General features: G+C 41.0%; 1 protein-coding gene across 1 annotated transcript; it reads right to left on the reverse strand.

Annotated features, from left to right (window-relative positions):
- Positions 1–17,029: 17,029 nt before the first annotated feature.
- LOC106093940 (tyrosine-protein phosphatase non-receptor type 23) lies at positions 17,030–18,411 on the reverse strand. The gene has a single exon (XM_013261103.2). It carries the CDS (start codon positions 18,337–18,339, stop codon positions 17,191–17,193), a length of 1,149 nt encoding a protein of 382 aa, XP_013116557.2. The 5' UTR covers positions 18,340–18,411; the 3' UTR covers positions 17,030–17,190.
- Positions 18,412–21,810: the final 3,399 nt, after the last annotated feature.

A 21,810-nucleotide genomic window follows, 5' to 3' on the forward strand; every position in this document is an offset into this window, starting at 1 on the left:
TTTCAATAAGATTTTGACCACGAGTTACTTTCCATTAGCGTGAAAGCATGCCATGGTCATCCCACTGCCAAAGAATTTCAAGGAATATAGACTAATTGGTACTTGTCAAAGGTCTTTAAAAATAGCTGTATTTGCAAATGCCGTCTTTTGTCAAGGAGACAGTCCGGGTTTCGACCTAACTACAGCTGCGTAACTGCCTTGGCAGTGGATTGGAAATCGTTTCTCATGCAAAGAACTTGGGCGTGGTTATTAACAGCACTCTGACTTGGAGTAATCATATCGACTCTGTCGTTGGTCAGGGATATTCAAAATTGCGTGCTCTCTGGGCCACTCAGTCGGTTTCTCTGCTGCGGGTTAGGTCTCTCTTGGCAAAGACTTATCTTGTTCCTGGCATGTGAGTTGTTTGCTTATTGCGACTCGGTAAGTAGAAGTAAGCTAAACACTTTATTTTAATAGCGTTACTCGTTTTGTATTTGGCTTGAGACGGCGCGATTGAATCTTTGAATACTCTTTATCCCGGTATGGCGTCTACTTACAGCACTTTCTGTACCTGAGGTCGCTTACTTTCCTGCATAAACTGATCTACACGCAGGCACCACAATATCTGTATGGATTCATTGATTTCGCCAGATCTATTAGAGGTAAAAAACTCATTCCCAAAATTTATCGGAAGCTTGTTTTTAAATGGCATATAATCATATTCGCTGCACGTCTCTGGAACTCATTTCCTAACGATCTGCAATTACTCAGTAACTCGGAAAGATTTAAAACCAGACTTTGGAAACATTTTACTGCCTTAAGTTGATGAATGTTAAGACTCATTTATTTATGTAGTTTTTATTCTTATATACTTATCTTCTATTAATTCTTAATTGATAAATTCATTTTTGTTTTTTCTTTTAAATTCAAATCTACAAAGCCACAAATGTTAGTTTTGTTCCGTCATTCAAAATCTGTGATGTATTGTATAGCTATGGATTCTTAGTTTTAAGTGTTTACTATGTACAATTGTTGGATATATTACCCGAACTTTAATTATAAGAATTTTATATTTTTGTTGTGCGGGTGCAAATAAATGAATTACAAATTACAAAAATTACAAATTAAATAAGACTAGGGCAAAGACCAAGGATTCTTGTTTGAACCGCTGAGTGAAGCAGACGTTTTGTTATTTAGCTCCGCAGGAATTTTTCTGTAACTCATAATAGGTCAACATTTTTCGAAAAAAGATTAAAGTAACTCAAGGATAATTACGGTAGTGTTATCCATTAGGCGGTTGTTGATCTGCATCTGTTGCGAGTGGAGTGGCATATGTAGAGCCTGGGAGTAGGATTAGAATGGACTCCAAAGACCAAAAAGCTGCGGTGGTGGTGTCAGGCCGTATCATGTTGTCTGCTACTGAAACCTCGATCGGTGGGGCGGGTGCTCCAGGCTCCACTAGCCGACAGACGACTGGTCAGCAGGGGCTTTTGACGAAGACACCTGGTTTGCGTATAAGGGACAAGGCCAAACATATTTTTTTTCGCCGACTATAATTTACCTAGGCCATCGGTCTTCCCCGTCAAACCAACACGCTCTTTAAGATGGTGGAATAATAGAAGACGCATCGTTCTCAGGTTTATTGAGAGGCTTGGTGCTAATGATCTCTCACTAACTGGGAGAGAGACTACCTAAATTGGGCTCGGGGATGCGCTGCACAGGCCCCCAAAGACTACACGTTTGATTCGGAAACTGCACCGAAGTCAGCCAAAAGGCTGCGGTCACCTCGAGGACTAATTGCCTTCGGGTATCAGCGCTCAATTGAAATGTATCGTTGTTTTAAAAAAGATTGGTGAGATCTGGCCAGGTGCAGCACTACATTTAGTGAAGAAGGAAGATATTCCACAAATCCTGGGTGGAATTCTGCAGCTCCGTGGAGGATACATCGTTGAAAATTCTCCAAAGGATAACGTTAGCAGAGGTACACCTTAAGGAGGTGTACTGTCTCCTCTACCCTGGAATATATCCATTAACAATATATTAATGACTCAGAAAGAAAAGGGTGTGAAAGTGGTAGCTTAGCGGAAAGTTTCCCAGCACTCTAAGTGATATACGTGCAATAGCAAAGTAGGCTATGGAAAGTGGTATAGGCGGAAATCTATGTTACCTACGGTGGTACCTGTCTCCTTGTGAAAAGAGAATGTTCCATTTGCAGAAAGAGCAACATACCTGGGTGTTTTGCTGGACAGGAAATTGAATTTCAAATCCAACATTTTGGAAAGAGCAAGAAAGGCATGGATCATAACTATTTCACTATATGTCACTATCATTTCCAAGATTGGGAGACATATTCACGACGTTGAACATTATTCTAACCAGTGTTATTTTAAATCTGTTTTTCGTGAAATTTTTTTAAATTTAAATCTTATTGAAATGAAAAAGTTCGAAGTGTGAACATAATTTTTTGCAAATTTTTGTTTATGTTCCTGCCCCTGAAGCCTCCACACCTAAAGTAATTGAAACGCGGAGGAAACGGGAGTTTTGTTGTGCATTCTTTGAATCGCACTGCAAGTGCTTTTTGTGCGATGGCCGCATTGACCTACAGTTCATAGCTATGCTATTCTCTGAATAGAAAGCATCGAGTTCTATTGTAGCCGTTGAGTGAAGCTGACGTATTTTTATTTCGCTCCTCAATAATAATTGCGCCCTCTAGTGCCTTAAAAAGTCAAGACCCGAGATCGGTTTATATGGCAGCTATATCAGGTTATGAACCGATTTCAACCATACTCATCACAGTTATTGGAAATCATAATAAAACACCTCATGCATAATTTCAGCCAAATCGGATAAGAATTGTGCCCTCTAGCGGCTCAAGAAGTCAAGACCCCTGATCGGTTTATATGGCAGCTATCTCAAAACTTAGACCGATATAGCCCATTTACAATAACCGACCGACCTACACTAATAAGAAGTATTCGTGCAAAATTTCAAGCGGCTAGCTTTACTCCTTCGAAAGTTAGCGTGCTTTCGACAGACAGGCGGACGGACATGGCTAGATCGACTTAAAATGTCATGACGATCAAGAATATATATAATTTATGGGGTCTTAGACGAATATATCGAGGAGTTACAAAGAGAATGACGAAATTAGTATATCCCCATCCTATGGTGGAGGGTATAAAAATATTTATATATATATATCCGTATCTCGTATCCCATTACGAAAAAAAATTTAAAGCCTTTTGGAGTAGGCTAGAAATGGACTCCAAAGCCTCAACATCTGCGGTGGTAGCTTCAGACCGTAGCGTGTTGTCCTTCCCTCCTGTAGGTGTGGGTGCCTAGGCGCCTTTAGTCGAGAGTAATGCTTCAAGCGTACAACTAGTCGTCAGACTAATTAATGAGGAAGAGACGGATTAACCAGAGGTATGCACAGTTCGTCCCCAGCCTTTAAGTAAAGGTTATGTTTCTGACTCAGCTTCAGACAGCGACTGTACGCGCACAGCCTCCTAACGATTGGATTTTTGAACTTGTGTGGAACTCTGTAGAGAGTCCACCCATACAAATAATGAGCTGCGAGTTCAGAGGGGACATCTTTACGCTGCGTTTTGCATCGGCGGAATGTATTGATACCGTCAAACATCTCGTCAGAGGTATTCACGCTCCCTGGGAAGGCGCAAAGCTCGACCTGGTGAGAAAGATGGATAGCCCCCTGCTCACAAAGACTACGGTCTTCATCGAGGGATGGGACAGTAAATTTGCGACGGAACGCATGTTGGGATTCTTGGGCAAGCAAAACGAAGGTTTGGTCGCAGAGAAGTCGTTGGTCTTTCACAGGGAGGCATTGATCAAGTCTCGGTGACAAGTTTGGCTAAGACTAAAGGCATGGAGCACAACGGGAGCAAAACTGTCTTTTTCAAGATTGGGAAGACTAGGATAGGCAGAAATTTTCATTCTGCGAAATCAGGCCGTGCAGTGGCAGGCGACTCAACACCGCCAAACAAACTGGAGGCCGACAACGAGACAATCACGGCATCTCTCAATATTGGAAAGACTAGGGGAAGCAAAGATCCTAATACTTAAATATCAGGCAGTGCAGTAGCGAGAGACCCACCACAGCCTAACATACAGGATTCCGACTACGGACCCATCACCGACTTAATGATTCGGAATACTGGGTTAGGTAAAGATCCTAATATTAGAACATTAGGCAGCGCAGCGACAGGAGTCTCATTGCAACCCAACGAACAGGGAGCCGATGATGGTACCATCACCTACTCCCAAGAAGCCCATTTACTTAAGATTTGGAAGGCTAAGATAGGCAAAGATCTTAGTATTGAAACAGCAGGTAGTACAGGGAATAGAAAACCAATATAGCTTAACGCACAGGGACCCGACGATGGAACCATGACTAGGCAAAGAACCTAAAACGATGACATCAGGCAGTGCAGTGACGGGAAAGTCAATGCAGTCTAAAGAACAGGGAGCAGACGATGAGACCATTCCCTACTCCCCAGATGCCCATTTACTGGAGGAACAATGATTGAGGTAATCCAGATAAACCTCCACCGGAGCGAGACTGCTACACACGCTCTGATGGAGAAAATCAGCAAGGGAAAAATTCATATTGCCTTAATTCTGGTGCCATGGACGACCCGGAACAAAGTTTCTGGACTGAACCATATCAACTACCAATTATTCTATGCTAACACTGGTACTTAGCCGAGGACCTGCGTTATTTGTCACAAAAATTTGAATTATATATGTTCTCAGGAGTTGTCAACGTTAGATGCAACAGTGGTGAGACAGGTGGAGCAGACGGTGGAGCATACCTGGCATCACTTTATCTGCCTTTCGACTCTCCGACACTGCCACCCACGTCGGAGCTGCAACGGCTGGTGATTGACAATGGCAAAATGATATTCTAATGTATATGGCAGTAGAGTAAATATTTATTCCGTCCACATGTAAAAGCCTTAAATAGTGAGTATGGTAAGCAGCTGAAATGGCTATATTAAGTCAAGTTTCTAGCGCTCATCCCTCCTTCAATTCCCACCAAAATAATATATAACCCGATACCAACAATGTGGGGTGTAAATTAAAGCAGAGGGGATACGAATCCTACAAATAATAAACGAAAATGAAAAAATCATTTTAGACAGTGCGGTTGCATAATCCAATCTTTTTGAAATATGCACAGAAAAATATGGACGTATATTTGACCGCTTAAATGTGGTATTGACTTATAAAAAACTTTTCAAACAAGGTGTTAATTCCTTCAATAATTTGTGATATTAAAATTAAATTTTCTTTTGTATCATGTCAAGTGATTCGTAAACAACGCATACGTTGAACATATTTTTATACCCTCCACCATAAGATGGGGGGTATACTAATTTCGTCATTCTGATTGTAACTACTCGAAATATTCGTCTGAGACCCCATAAAGTATATATATTCTTGATCGTCGTGAAATTTTATGTCGATCTAACCATGTCCGTCCGTCCGTCCGTCTGTCTTCCGAAGGAGTAAAGCTAGCCGCTTGAAATTTTGCACAAATACTTCTTATTAGTGTAGGTCGGTTGGTATTGTAAATGGGCCATATCGGTCCATAACCTGATATAGCTGCCATATAAACCGATCTGGGGTCTTGACTTCCTGAGCCTCTAGAGTGCGCAATTCTTATCCGATTGGGATGAAATTTTGCACGACGTGTTTTGTTATGATTTCCAACAACTGTGCCAAGTATTGTTCAAATCGGTCCATAACCTTATATAGCTGTCATATAAACCGATCTTGTGTCTTGACTTCTTGAGCTTCTAGAGGGCGCAATTCCTATCCGATTTTGCTGAAATTTCGCAAGACGTTTTTTATTGTTACTTTCAACAACTATGTCAAATAAAGTACAAGTCGGTTCATAACCTGATTTAGCTGCCATATAAACCGATCTGGGATCTTGACTTCTTGAGCCTCTAGAGGTCGCAATTATTATCCGATTTGCCTGAAATTTTGTACTACGGATTCTCTCATGACCATTAACATACGTGTTTATTATGGTCTGAATCGGTCTATAGCCCGATACAGCTCCCATATGAATCAATCACTCTATTTTATTTCTTGAGCCCACAAAGAGCGCAATTCTTATTCGAATTGGCTGACATTTTACACAGGTCTCCAACATAAATATAGTTTAATTGTGGTCCAAACCGGACCATATCTTAATATCGCTCTAATAGCAGAGAAAATCTTTTCTTATATCCTTTTTTTCCCAAGGAGAGATGACGGGAGAAGAACTCGACAAATGCGATCCATGGTGGAGGGTATATATGATTCGGCCCGGCCGAACTTAGCACGCTTTTACTTGTTAATTGTATAAATGAAACTTTTTTTTAATAGTCTAAATTGTGCACTGATCAAGATTATATGTTACTATTATGTTCTCTTTCACTCATATGCATTGCAAGAATAAGTGAGAACAAGTCAAACTTATGCCTCGCTTAAATTATATACAAACACGAAGTGGCATGGAAAGAAAAAAAAATATCAAGAACAAGTAAAAAGGCGTTAAGTTCGGCCGGGCCGAACTTTGGATACACACCAGCTCGGGTATATATGTAAACCACCTTTCATCAAAATCCGGTGAAAACTGCATACGTTATGTCCCATAGAAGTTATATCGAAATATGTTCCGATTTGAACCAAATACTAATAAGTACAAGTCATTGTTCAATTGTGTATAACAAATTATTGTTCTTTTTAGTAGCTATATCTAAAAATAAACCGATCTGAACCATATACGACACGGATGTCAAAAAGCCTAATATAAGTCACTGTGTCAAATTTCAGTGAAATCGGATTATAAATGCGTCTTTTATAGGGCCAAGACTTTAATTCGAGATATCGCTACATGGCAGCTATATCCATATCTGGACCGATTTTGGTCAAGTTGCAGAAAATGTCGAAGAGCCTAACACAACGCACTGCCAAATTTCGGCGAAATCGGATAATAAATGCCTATTTTGGGGCCCAAAACCTTAAATGGAGAGATCAGTCTCTATGACTATATTCAAATCAAAACCTTAAACCAACATATCGGTCTGTATGGCAGCTATGTCCAAATTCGAACCGATCTAGGCCAAATTGAAGAAGGATATCGAGGGGCCTAACACAACTCACTATCTCAAATTTTAGCGATATCGGACAATAAATTCGCCTTTTATGGTTTCAAAACCTAAAACCGAGAGATCGGTCCATATGGCAGCTATATCCAAATTTAGACCGATCTAGGCCAAATTGAAGAAGGATATCGAGGGGACTAACACAACTCACTATCTCAAATTTTAGCAAAATCGGATAATAAATGTGGCTTTTATAGGCCTAGGACCCTAAATCGGAGGATCGGTCTATATGGCAGCTATATCCAAATCTGGACCGATTTAAGCCAAATTGAAGAAGGATATCGAGGGGCCTAACACAACTCACTATCTCAAATTTTAGCGATATCGGACAATAAATTCGCCTTTTATGGTTTCAAAGCCTAAAACCGAGAGATCGGTCCATATGGCAGCTATATCCAAATCTGAACCTATCTAGGCGAAATTGATGAAGGATATCGAAGGGCCTAACACAACTCACTGTCCCAAATTTCAGCAAAATCGGATAATAAATGTGGCTTTTATAGGCCTAGGACCCTAAATCGGAGGATCGGTCTATATGGCAGCTATATCCAAATCTGGACCGATTTAAGCCAAATTGAAGAAGGATATCGAAGGGCCTAACACAACTCACTGTCCCAAATTTCAGCAAAATCGGGTAATAAATGTGGCTTTTATTGGCCTAAGACCCTAAATCAGAGGATCGGTCTATATGGCAGCTATATCCAAATTTGGCTCGATTCAGCAAAATCGGATAATAAATGTGGCTTTTTGGGCCTAAGACCGGTCTATATGGCAGCTATATCCAAATTTGAACCGATCTAGGACAAATTGAAGAAGGATATCGAGGGGCCTAACACAACTCACTATCTCAAATTTTAGCGATATCGGACAATATTTATGGCCTCAAAACCTAAAACCGAGAGATCGGCCCATATGGCAGCTATATCCAAATCTGGACCTATCAAGGCGAAATTGAAGAAGGATGTCAAAGAGCCTAACACAACTAACACAACTCACTGTCCCAACTCACTGTCAAAGAGACTAACACAACTCACTGTCCCAAGTTTCAGCAAAATCGGGTAATAAGTGTGGCTTTTATGGGCCTAAGACCCTAAATCAGAGGATCGGTCTATATGGCAGCTATATCCAAATTTGGCCCGATTCAGCAAAATCGGATAATAAATGGGGCTTTTTCATTTATATTTTGTCATTATAATTGAAAAGTAAAAAGATATTGGTATTTTTTAACATTTTGAAATGTATATACATTTATATGTTTACTGGACAAGAGCCGCTACGCTGTGCTTTCGCTCCCTCTCTTATTTTATCGAGATCAGGATATGAATCCTGTTTGGGGTACTGATACGGCTTTTCAGATATTTCGCCCCAATATGGTGCTCTACTCCCAAATACCTTTCATTTGAGCCTCATATTGCTATAGTAGGTAAATATGTCCCGTTAGGGGGTATTTTTGGGGGTGAGGTGCAGTCAATACCTTCATTTGAGCCCCATGTTATCGTTACTGGTGGAGCGGCCGCTTAGATATACCACCCTAAATAAGGATACCACAAATTCTATTTATGAGTTATTATAAGAAAACAAAATTTCGCTTAAATCTCACCACCCATCTCCGAGATCTAGCTTTTTGAAGATAGGGTAAAGGGTGGTCCGCCCATTAAAGTTTGGATGTTAGATCTACTTCATTTTCTTGGTTTTGGTCGTGGATTGGAATAGCCAAACCCTTTGCCCCGAAAGTGGATATCAGATTCATACTCTACTCCCAAAAACCACATTTGAGCTACATATTATCATAGTCGAAATATATGTGTGATTTGGGGGAGTTTATGAGTTGAGGCTTTGCTGAAACACTTGACCATAAAACAGATATCAGATTTGAGCCCCTTTTTCCATAGTCCACAAATATGTCCAGTTTAAGGGGTATGTAGGGTTGGTCGGACACCCACGCACTTAGCCATGATGAAATATCAGCTTCGTGCACTACTTTCAAATTTATTTTATTTGAGCTCAAAGTGACATTGGTGTAGGGGGAGTTTATGGGGTGAGACGACCCCCAAACACTTGGCCTCAATATTGGATATCATATTCTTTTTCTACCAACAAATACATATTATTTGTTGCCATAATAAGCAAACATGACCGATTTAAAGGTGGTTTAGGGGGCGGCCCCTAAAATAAAGCACCATTTTGTTTGAGCCCCTATAATGTCAAGCATTTTGAAGGTGGCTATCAAGGCTACGGGCCTCGCTCAGGTCCACACTAATTAATTTTTTATACCCTCCACCATAAGATGGGGGGTATACTAATTTCGTCATTCTGTTTGTAACTACTCGAAATATTCGTCTGAGACCCCATAAAGTATATATATTCTTGATCGTCGTGAAATTTTATGTCGATCTAGCCATGTCCGTCCGTCTGTCCGTCCGTCCGTCCGTCCGTCTGTCTGTCGAAAGCACGCTAACTTCCGAAGGAGTAAAGCTAGCCGCTTGAAATTTTGCACAAATACTTCTTATTAGTGTAGGTCGGTTGGTATTGTAAATGGGCCATATCGGTCCATGTTTTGATATAGCTGCCATATAAACCGATCTTGGGTCTTGACTTCTTGAGCCTCTAGAGTGCGCAATTCTTATCCGATTGGAATGAAATTTTGCACGACGTGTTTTGTTATGAAATCCAACAACTGTGCCAAGTATGGTTGAAATCGGTCCATAACCTGATATAGCTGCCATATAAATCGATCTTGGGTCTTGACTTCTTGAGTCTCTAGAGTGCGCAATTCTTATCCGATTGAAATGAAATTTTGCACGACGTGTTTTGTTATGATATCCAACAACTGTGCCAAGTATGGTTCAAATCGATCCATAACCTGATATAGCTGCCATATAAACCGATCTTGGGTCTTGACTTCTTGAGCCTCTAGAGGGCGCAATTCTTATCCGATCAGAATGAAATTTTGCACGACGTGTTTTGTTATGAAATCCAACAACTGTGCCAAGTATGGTTGAAATCGGTCCATAACCTGATATAGCTGCCATATAAATCGATCTTGGGTCTTGACTTCTTGAGTCTCTAGAGTGCGCAATTCTTATCCGATTGAAATGAAATTTTGCACGACGTGTTTTGTTATGATATCCAACAACTGTGCCAAGTATGGTTTAAATCGGTCCATAACCTGATATAGCTGCCATATAAATCGATCTTGGGTCTTGACTTCTTGAGCCTCTAGAGGGCGCCATTCTTATCCTATTTGGCTGAAATTTTGCATGACGTATTTTATTTTTACTTTCAACAACTGTGTCAAATAAGTTTCAAGTTGGTTCATAACCTGATATAGCTGCCATATAAACCGATCTGGGATCTTGACTTCTTGACCCCTAGAAGTCGCAATTATTATCCGATATGCCTGAAATTTTGTACGACGGTGTTTATTATGGTCTGAATCGGTCTATAGCCCGATACAGATCCCATATAAATCGTTCTCTCTATTTTATTTCGTGAGTCCCAATGGGCGCAATTCTTATACGAATTGGCTGAAATTTTACACAGGTCTCCAAAATATAATATAATTGTGGTCCGAACCGGACCATATCTTGATATCGTTTTAATAGCAGAGTATAGCAGAGTAACTCTTTTCTTATATCCTTTTTTGCCTAAGAAGAGATGCCGGGAAAAGAACTCGACAAATGCGATCCATGGTGGAGGGTATATAAGATTCGGCCCGGCCGAACTTAGCACGCTTTTACTTGTTTCGTATTGTTTATTTATATTCAAAATCATATTTCAAAGCTACCGCTTAGGATACATTTTTAAAGATCAGCAGGTCCTCCTGTGTCTATCAGATTTGAGGTTAAAAAGTGAGTGTCAATACCCAGGAACTCTGCGACTAAGATGAGTGCGTCCACTGGTATCTGGGTCTGAGTCGAGTGGGTCTGACAGATCAGTTAAACAGGTGACGTGTACCGGGTGGTCCCTGGTTACAATCGGGACATACATCTTGCACGTTGGCATCAATCCTTACTCTGTAGGAGTTGAGGCGGATGCATCTGCCGGAAGGTAATTGGGACAGAACTACTCTGGTTTGCTGGGGGAGGTCAATTTCTTCAGGTGCAATGGGAGGCGGTCGTTCTCCAAGGACTACATACATCTGCATCTGCTACCGTTTCGCATTGAATGTTGTCTAGACTTGCTTTATATGCCGCTTGATCTAGAGGTTCGCTCTTGTAGCGCTGAACCTCACGATCTAGATCATTAAGGCTTCTGTGCGGTTGATATCTATCCACAAGGTGAAGAATTGGATGGTCTCTGCGATAACAACCCAAAAGGTATTGGTTAGACAGCATGTAGTTCTGTCTTCGCACTGGTAGGATCTTTGTCTCCCGATGGACGTGGTCCACATGAGAACTGAGGAGCCTGTCGCAGTTCGGAGGGCGGCATTCTGACAGATCTGAATATTATTCGACTGCGTGTCACAAATCTGACGAGATTACACTGGCGCATCATAACTAACCACAGACCAACCAATTGCTTTGTACCCGGTCAACAAGGTTTCTTTGACTGCACACCAAGTGCTGCCGGCAAGTAACTTGATGACCATGTTTCTACTTTTGACTTTGTCGCAAATTGCTGTGGCATGTGGGGAGACTGTGTATGAGCTGTCAAATGTGGAGCCAAGTGATGGTTGGAATCATTTCTCCATCGACAATCACAGTCAGCTCGGTATTCACCTCACGAGTATTTGTTATGAACAATGTGACTGAAGATTTGGGGACAGATATCTTCAGATTGCAGATGTCAACAATGGGTGGGGGATCGTACTATCGTTCGCATACGATACGACCTCTATGCTGTCTGGAGGGGGTGAAATGGAGGATATGTAAAGGTTAAACAATGCCGGAGATATCACCCCGCCTTGGGGAACTCCCAGTTTAACTCTACGGTGCTTCGACTTCTTATCCCTAAATTCCACAAATGAGTGACGACCACACAGATAATTCGCGACCCAGCGTTTCAGGCCTGGCTGTATAGGGATGTGTTGGCGATGTCCTCAAATAATTTGGCATGGCTGACCGTGTCGAACGCCTTCGATAGTTCCAGTGCCACGGGGACAGTCCTATCACAACCCAACGCATTGGAGGATTTGGCGAAGTAACGGATGACATTCGTAACTTCGCCCACGGTTGTGGGTGGCAGTTCACTGAAGCGGCGATTGGTTTACTCTCTAAAGCCACCCCAATCGGAGTTCTTCTGATTGATAAACATCCGGTGGTCAGTGGTTATGAAGTCGGGTGGTCGGTGGACGGTGAGAATTATGGGGAGGTGATCTGACCCCAAAGAGATGACGGCTTGCCAGGATACGTCACTAAGGAGAGCAGGGGATGCAATGGCAATGTCTGGCGAGCTGCTGCACCTCCTCGTAATCCTAGTGGGGGCTTCCTCATTCACCGTGCAAAACGTGGAGCCTATAATATTTTCTGCCAAAGCAATGCCACGTTGGTCGTTACCTTGGGGAGAATGCAATGAAATGTGATGCGCATAAAAGTCCCCTAGAACCAAACGATTATGGTCAGATAGAAACCCACTTATTGGGACACAGCTACCAATCAGTGGTATGTACACGTTGTATAGCTCTATCTCGGCAGTACCGGACCTGACTGCTATCCCCATGCACTCCAAGTTGGGGCCACTAGCGCCAGGAACAGGCGAGATGGGTCTATATTGCATGGAATGGAATATCACGAAGGACAATACCCCACCTCGATTCCTTGAGCGATCCTTACGTAGCACATTGTATCCATGACAACTGTGCAAGCTGCAGGTGTTGGTCAGCTTTGTCTCCTGGATCGCTGCGACCAATATGTTCTTCCGATTCATAAAACCCACAATCTCGTCGATCTTGCCACGGTAACCGTTGCAGTTCAGTTGCAAAAATTTTACACTTCCCTGCACTTGCCTGGCAATATAGGGGCTGGGATGCTGGCGTTGCGTATATTACCGCACGGGAGAGGTTGGGGAGTCATATAGACCAACGACAAGGACGCCGAAGGCGTCCGGCACAGACCAGAAGCGTGCGGAGACGAAAACGTACATGAGGCGGCAGCCCTTGCAGATGAAGGATTCCCTCGGGTCAATCCGGTGCATACAACCGGCTGCCATTTGATTGATGGGATGGGATTGTTGTTTTTACTGTGCGGAGAGGGTCAGTCCCCCCGTCGCTAAGACCCAAAAGACAAGACAGACAACCTTAAATTGAGAGATCGGTCTATATGGCAGGTATACCCAAATTTGAACCAATCTGTGCCAAGATGAAGAGGGATGTTGAAGGGCCTAACACAACTCACTGTCCCAAATTTCAGCAAACCTTCAATTGGCGGATCGGTCTATATATTGGCTGCATCAAGAAATAGTCCGATATAGCCCATCTTCGAATTTAACCTGCCTTGGACAAAAAAAAGAATCTGTTCAAAATTTTAGCTCAATATCTCTATTTTTAAAGATTGTAGCGTGATTTCAACAGACAGATGGACGGACATGGCTATATCGTCTTAGATTTTTACCACGATCAAGAATATACATACTTTATAGGGTCGGAAATGGATATTTCGATGTGGTGCAAACGGAATGACAAAATGAATATACCCCAATCTTTGTTTACAACGCCAAGAAGAAAATAGCTACACCCATTGATAAGTAAACCGATCTGTTTCGAGTCACTTCCTGATTCGATTAAGCTATCTGTCTGTCCATGTGTACGTGTGGTCAAGGTAAAAGTCGCATTTGTTTTTCGATTATCGTCAAATTTGCACAAGTCACTTTTTTGGTCCAAGAACGAACGCTATTGATTTTGAATAACTCGGTCGAGATAGAGATATAACTCCCATATATACGTTTGTTTTCGTTGTGGCCTTTTAATGCTGTGGAACTGTCCAATCTTTATAATATTTAGCAGGAGGTGCTTTATTTGACATCACAATACGTGTGCAAAATTTCATAAATTCGATGAGGACTTTTTAGGCTGTAGCAGCCACAATTTTGGCCTGATCTTTACAAAATGTTGCATGAGGTGTTTTATTTGACGTCCTAATATATATGCAAAATGTATTAAAAATCGATCCAGATTTATATATAGCTCCCTCATATATATATATATATATATATATATATATATATATATATATATATATATATAGATTTATTTTAAGTCTGGGGTAGCCACAATTTAGGTGCAAGCGTAAAACAACTTTCTGTTCTATTCTATATTTCAGTACGCATTCAAAAGTCTGACTAGATTAAGACAAAGGAAATTTGTATTAAAATTACTGGTTAGACTCGGTAATGTAGGGCTGATCCCAAATTTTTGTGACTAAAAAACCCCAATTTTTTTCACCATTTTTATACCCACCATCTTTTAAAACACATATATATTCATTTCCGGCACTATAAAGTATATATATTTTTGGTTGTTCGTGCCATTGTAGCCTTTGACGCTGAACGCGTTCGAACCCTGGCAAGAACATCGGACAAGGCGGTGTTTATACCCTCTTAAAGTTGCCTACATTTGCGAGGTACAATGCCATGCATAGTCATTTAAAAAATGATGTGTGAGAATTTGCCCCTTCTTGGTTCCTGGTGGTAATGCTTTTTCTTAGGGTAATGTTCTCATTAGGGGATGGACAGCACCTCAGACATTTCGACTCAAATATGGATATCAAATTCGTTCTTTATTCCCAACGGACATGAAGTTCAGTTTAGGGGTGTTTTAGGGCGTACCCCAAAACACTTAGCTCCAAAATTGGATATCAAATTCGTTTTCTAAATAGGGAGAGGGTCGGCCTATCTAAAAATTATATAGCCTATGTTTCCTTCCAGACAAACGTACACAATCTATGGAAATTTTAAAAAAATTGGTTCAACCAAGTCATAATGGGTCTAATGGTGTTTTTGAGGGTTGGTTGTCGTGACGGCCCGATTGGTACTAAGACTCAAATTTTAATACCACATTCGTATTCTACTCTCCAATACCTTTCATTTGATACCTATATTGTCCCGAACGGTTCACTCTTGATTTTGGGTTGTGTTTTTGGCATAAGGGGGAGGGTCCGTCTCCCTTTCGATACCGAAAAATTATATAGCCTATGTTTCCTTCCAGACCAATCTGGACAATAAGCGAACATTTTGAGAAAATCGGTTCTGCCGTTTTTCAGTCTATACGGAACACACAAACCAAGTCTTATATATCCGTTATTGGCTAATGTGCTCATTTTGGTGGGGTGACCTTCTATACTTCGACATGAATTTGTATGCCAGATTCGTTATCTACTCCCGCATGCTTTTCATTTAATACCCATATTGTCCTCATCGGTCCACTTTAGATTTTGGGTGGTGTTTTTGGGGTATCGGTGGAGGGTCCGTTCCCTTCCGTTATCAAAAAATTATAAAACCTATTCCTAATTCCTGACCATATTCGTTATCTACTCCCGAATACCTTTCATTTGAATCCCATATTGTCATGATCGTCAAATAAACCTACATTAAGGGGTTTTGGGGCTGGGGCGGCCCCCCAGGTACTTGGACCCAACTTTTATTATGAAATTCGTACTCTACTGTTGAATACCTTTCATAAGGATCCCATATTGTCCCGATCGGTTCACTTTTATTTTTGGGTAGTACTTTTGGGGTAACGGGGTTGGTCTTCCAGACCAACTTACACAATCTGTGGACATTTCAAGGTAATCGGTTCAGCCGTTTTTGATTCTATACGGAACAATCAAACAAACACAAATTGAGTTTTATATATAAGATATGTTCTAGATCGGCCCATATTTGGATGTAGCTGATATATATACCGATCTCTCGATCTAAGTTTTTGGCCTTAAAAATACACTTGATTGAGCTGAAGTTTGTAACAGCAATCTTTGATAAGTTCTTCGATGTCCGTGTCGAGTATGGTTCATATCGACAATATTTGGATATATTCCTATATATATCGATCTTTCGATTGAAGGTCTTAGACCCATAAAATTTGGAATAGTGACTTGTGTTAGACTCTCTTGGACCAAACTCGGTAATTTCCATATTTGGCAATATTTCGATATAGCTGCTGCAGGTTCATATTTTTTTTAATTTCTTATCCCACAGCCGAATCGGACCGAATTTTATATACCCTCCACCATGGATCGCATTTGTCGAGTTCTATGCGCGGTATCTCTTTGTAGGTAAACAAAGAATATTGAATAAGAACTGTTATGCTATTGGAGCTATATCAAGTTATAGTCCGATTCGGACCATAAATGAATGCTGAACATTGTAGAAGTCATTGTGTAATATTGCAGTTCATTTGGATAAGAATTGCATCTTGTAGGGGCTCAAGAAGCAAAATCGGGAGATCGGTTTATATGGGAGCTGTATCAAGCTATTGATCGATTCAGCCCATATTAGACACTTATGTTGGAGGTCATGAGAGAAGACGTTGTACAAAATTTCAGCCAAATCGGATAAGAATTGCCTCCTCTAGAGGCTCAAGAATATATCGGAAATCGATTTATATGGCAGCTATATCAAAACATTAACCGATTTGGCCAATTTACAATACCAACCGACCTACATAAAGGGAAAGTATTTGTGCAAAATTTCAAGCGGCTAGCTTTACCCCTTCGAAAGTTATCATGCTTTTGACAGACAGACGAACGGACGGACATGGCTAGATCGACTTAAAATGACGATCAAGAATATATATACTTTAAGGGTTCTCAGACGCATATTTCGAGGTGTTACAAACAGAATGACGAAATTAGTATACCCCCATCCTGTAGTGGAGGGTATAAAAAATAAACGAATACAAAACGATTTCTTTTTGTTATTAACTTAAAAATAGGGTTTAATTTTATTCGTCCAATACTCGTAAATATTCGTTACAGAATCTTTGTTTGATTTACACTATTTGGTTGTACTCTTTGTAGAACACATTGAATATAGTGGCATTCAGGTCTATTAATTATAAATTAAATCTAATAATTTGTAATTTAGGTAGAATACTTTGTGACTAGCAACCGACGCTCTCCCAAACACCGCCGCTCTTCCAAGGTCCACTTCCAACAGAGTTGCTGCTCCATGAGTTGCTATTCCAGCCAGCAGAGTTGGAGGTGACAGCTGGGGGAGGTCCATAGGTTTGGGCGGGAGTATGAGTATCGGCAGAACCTTCAACAACCACATGGACAGTCTTGACAGGAGCCTGAGCTTCATATGAAGGTTGGTAGGATTGTTTGTAAGTTGGTTGATAGGATTGTTGGTATGAAGGTTCATAATGTTGATATTGAGGTTGATATTGGTGGTATTGGTGGTATTGGGGTTGGGGTTGGGGTTGGTGTTGGGGTTGAATCTGAACTTGGTACGTAATGGGTTTATGTACTTGAACAGGCTTCGGAGGTGGTAGATATTGAATAGGTTGGGGTTGGGGTTGGGGTTGAGGTTGTGGTACAGACACATACACTGGTTTTGGTTGAGCTACAACAACTGGCTGAGGATGTGGTATGGGCACGGGAATGGGCTGTGGTGCAGACACATATACTGGTTTTGGATGAGCTACTACAACTGGTGGAGGTTGTGGAATGGGCTCGGGAATGGGTTGTGCAACTGTAACTGTAACTGGGATTGGAGCGGGATCTGATATGGGAGTCCAGCCAGAAGAGGACGATGCTTCAGCAGAAGTCGAGCTACTGGCATAAGCTGTGGGATAAGAAACAGCAGCAGGTTGTTGCTCGATGACTTTAATAACCTTAATGACTTCGGTATTGCCGCCATAACCCCCACCATAGCCTTGTTGACCCCAGCCATAGTTAGAATTGCCACCAGTAAAGACGGGACGATTATAATTGTAGCCACCGGAACTGCCGCCATAGCTTCCACCGTAACCGCCATTGTAGCCACCACCATGGCCGCCATTGTAGCCACCACCATAGCCGCCATGTCCTCCACCATAACCACCACCGTAGCGGCCGCCGCCGCCGCCGTATCCACCACCGTTTCCGCCTCCGTATCCATTGCCACCATAACCGCCATTTCCTCCTCCACCACCGCCTCCCAAAAGGCCACTCTTTAACGATCCCAATAAAGCCAACTTGGCACCCAGTAGGGCTTGGGAGGGGGCAGCCAAAGCCAAAAGGGCCACCAGAACACAAGCGTAAGCCTTCATGGTGAAATTCTAAAACGTTTTGTAATCCTTTGTTTCTTGCTCTCTGAATACTCCACACACAATCCCAACCGACGATCGAAGACAACTGATAACTTGTTTCTAATATACGCACAAATTTATAGTCTAAGTCAATGCTAATATTAGGCACATTTTACTTTTGTCGTCGCTGTTGTTGCCAGACAATAGCACTCCATGGAACTTACGTGTAATTAAATCTTCATGCTAGGCCTTTTGAGAGAATTCAGCCAATCTTCCCCTCCCCATGAATCTTTGGCCAAAATCTAGCCTCATCATAAAATTTTACTCAGTTGTCAAATGCGCTCGAGAAAAAGAAAACAATTTCATATTTGTTTAATTAATAAATATACCCTACCCATAAACTAAATTATACACATACACATGCGCATGTCCAGCCATTTATCTGCTCATATGTTCACCCATTTGCATGTCGTTTATTCATCCATTTTGTCCGTCTATCCGTCAATCGAGCAAGCAGTCAAGTCAACGTGCCAACTTTGCTTGATGGTACACAAAAGGTGACAGCAGGCAGGGCTTTTTTCGAGTGATAACACTAGTATACAGCATAAGGAGAAAAGTGGTGGAAAACTGCAATAACTTTTAGCCTACTAACCCGAAATGCTCTAGCATTACACTCAACAAAATTTTCAATTGTAAATTATTTTTACCAAAATTAAGTTTAAACAAGTAGGGACGGGCTAATGTACACATTATAGGAGTCTTAGAGGAAATTGCTATGCAAAATTTTGAGAAGATCGGTTGATAAATGGGCTTGCAAAGGCCCATTAAGTGAAAATCGGGGGATGTCTTTGAAATTCACTAGTGTTCTGAAATTGATCATGAGGATCGGTTAATAAATTACCAAATGATTGCAGTATAAGTCAAAAACGGACAAAAAATTATAGAAACTATATGTAAATCTAAACGAATTTCGACCACGATCGGTGCACATAGTAAAAGTCATAATAGAAGACATTGTGCAAAATTTTAATCGGATGAAATTTGCGTCCTGTACTTGCACAGAAGTTTACATGGATGGAGAGACAAAAGAACAATGACGACAAATCGAATCAGAAAGTGATTCTGAATCAACCCCTATGCTTATCAATGGGTCTATCTCCCTTCCTTCTGGGTGTTACAAACAAATGCATTAAGTTAGAATACCATAAACTACGGCCTAAGTAAACAACTTTTCTCTCATTATCGATTAGATTAGCCATTGAACTCAAAAATGCTAACCCACTGCTATTTTCATTGTCAACGATGTACCACCTATACTTCCCAACAACAAATGACCTTTCTGCATTAAATATTTGAGACAGGCCTAGTGAGAAATACTGGTTCTATAAAATTAAAGCAGACCACTGTTGTTATTGATGCTTACCAAGTTAGTAAAGCCGACAAGCAGAAAAAACAGCCAATGGAAATAGTCATCTGCATAGAACTAAGAAATGAAGATGACATAAATTTAGTGTTACATCGACAAACAAACCATTTGAAGCTCTTTTTTAAATTATAGCGTGAATTAATTTTTTGATTTAGCAAAGTCAGCGGACACCGGACTACTGGGACATATAAGTCCACAAAATATTTAATAAAATTTATTTGCCCGTTTGTTTATTCCAATCCAATTGGTCATTTTGGTGCTGCTGGGTACCAGTGTGTTGAGTTTCGGGCTGGCGGCTGTAATGGATTGAGTTCCTTTTTAGCAAGCACTTGTCTTGCAAGTGCCTTTTCGTATTGCTGAACATGGCTGTACGATCAGTCTCTCAAACATTCTTCCAGTTTGAGGCATTTGTGGATTTTAACGGGACGCCGCTACTATACTGCTCTATTCATAGCGGTGGTGTTGCTTGTGAGTACAAAAGAAATGATCGTGATCGAGAGGTGAAGTGAATATAAATAACAAGATATATCTTTGATTCACGTGTTCTAAAAGTAAATAAGATTTATGTTCTATACGGGAACATAATCCCTCTATGTCAAGGAATAGTTAAGATAATTCATTTAATCGTAGCAAAATCATGCCTCAACTTTTTAATTGCATTGGTATTTTCTTAATTATGTAAAACTCAATATCAATTCAAGAAGAGAGTGAATTAATTGATGTGGAAATTTAATTTGATTAACGCCAACGGTTGGAAGAATTGTTTTGTGGGGATAAGGCAGTTTAGAAGGGGTGCGACGCAGACACGCTTCCAACACTTAAAAATTTCAACGTAATTTCAAGTCGCTTGACTAAAGAATGTTAATTAAAACAAGTAAAAGCGTGCTAAGTTCGGCCGGGCCGAATCTTATATAACCTCCACCATGGAGCGCATTTGTCGAGTTCTTTTTCCGGCATCTCTTCTTAGGCAAAAAAGGATTTAAGAAAAGATTTGCTCTGCCATTAGAGCGATATCAAGATATGATCCGGTTTTGACCACAATTAAGTTATATTTTGGAGACCTGTGTAAAATGTCAGCCAATTCGAATAAGAATTGCGCCTTTTGGGGGCTCAAGAAGTAAAATAGAGAGATCGATTTATATGAGAGCTGTATCGGGCTATAGACCGATTCAGACCATAACAAACACGTATGTTGATGGTCATGAGAGGATCCGTCGTACAAAATTTCAGGCAAATCGGATAATAATTGCGACCTCTAGAGGCTCAAGAAGTCAAGATCCCAAATCGGTTTATATGGCAGCTATATCAGGTTATGAACCGATTTGAACCTTATTTGACACAGTTGTTGAAAGTAAGAATAAAATATGTCATGTAAAATTTCAGCCAAATCGGATAGGAACTGCGCCCTCTTGAAGCTCAAGAAGTCAAGTCCCCAGATTTGTTTATATGACAGCTATATCAGGTTATGAACCGATTTGAATCATACTTGGCACAGTCATAACAAAATACTTCGTGCAAAAATTCATTCAAATCGGATAAGAATTGCTTTGAGGCTCAAGAAGTCAAGACCCAAGATCGGTTTATATGACAGCTATTTCAAAACATGGACTGATATGGCCCATTTACAATACCAACTGACCTACACTAATAAGAAATATTTGTCCAAAATTTCAAGCGGCTAGCTTTACTCCTTCGGAAGTTAGCGTGATTTCGACAGACCGACGGATGGACGGACGGACGGACAGACGGACGGACTAACGGACAGACGGACGGACATGGCGACGATCAGAATATATATACTTTATGGGGTCTCAGACGAATATTTCGAGTAGTTACAAACAGAATGACGAAATCAGTATACCCCCCATCCTATGGTGGAGGGTATAATTATAGTTGTATGTCTTCAATTCGATAGTTAATTCTGTTGCTGATTTAGAACATTCCATTAAGGAACTGCGGGGGTGCTTCTCTCATATCAACGTGTGGAGTCCGATACAGTCCTCCTTTTTATTGCCAATTGCGAATGGCTTGCCGCACGGCGACACCACTTAGTAGAGAAGTTTGTA

The sequence above is a fragment of the Stomoxys calcitrans genome, chromosome 4, assembly GCF_963082655.1.
Source record: "Stomoxys calcitrans chromosome 4, idStoCalc2.1, whole genome shotgun sequence".
Lineage (NCBI taxonomy): Eukaryota > Metazoa > Arthropoda > Insecta > Diptera > Muscidae > Stomoxys > Stomoxys calcitrans.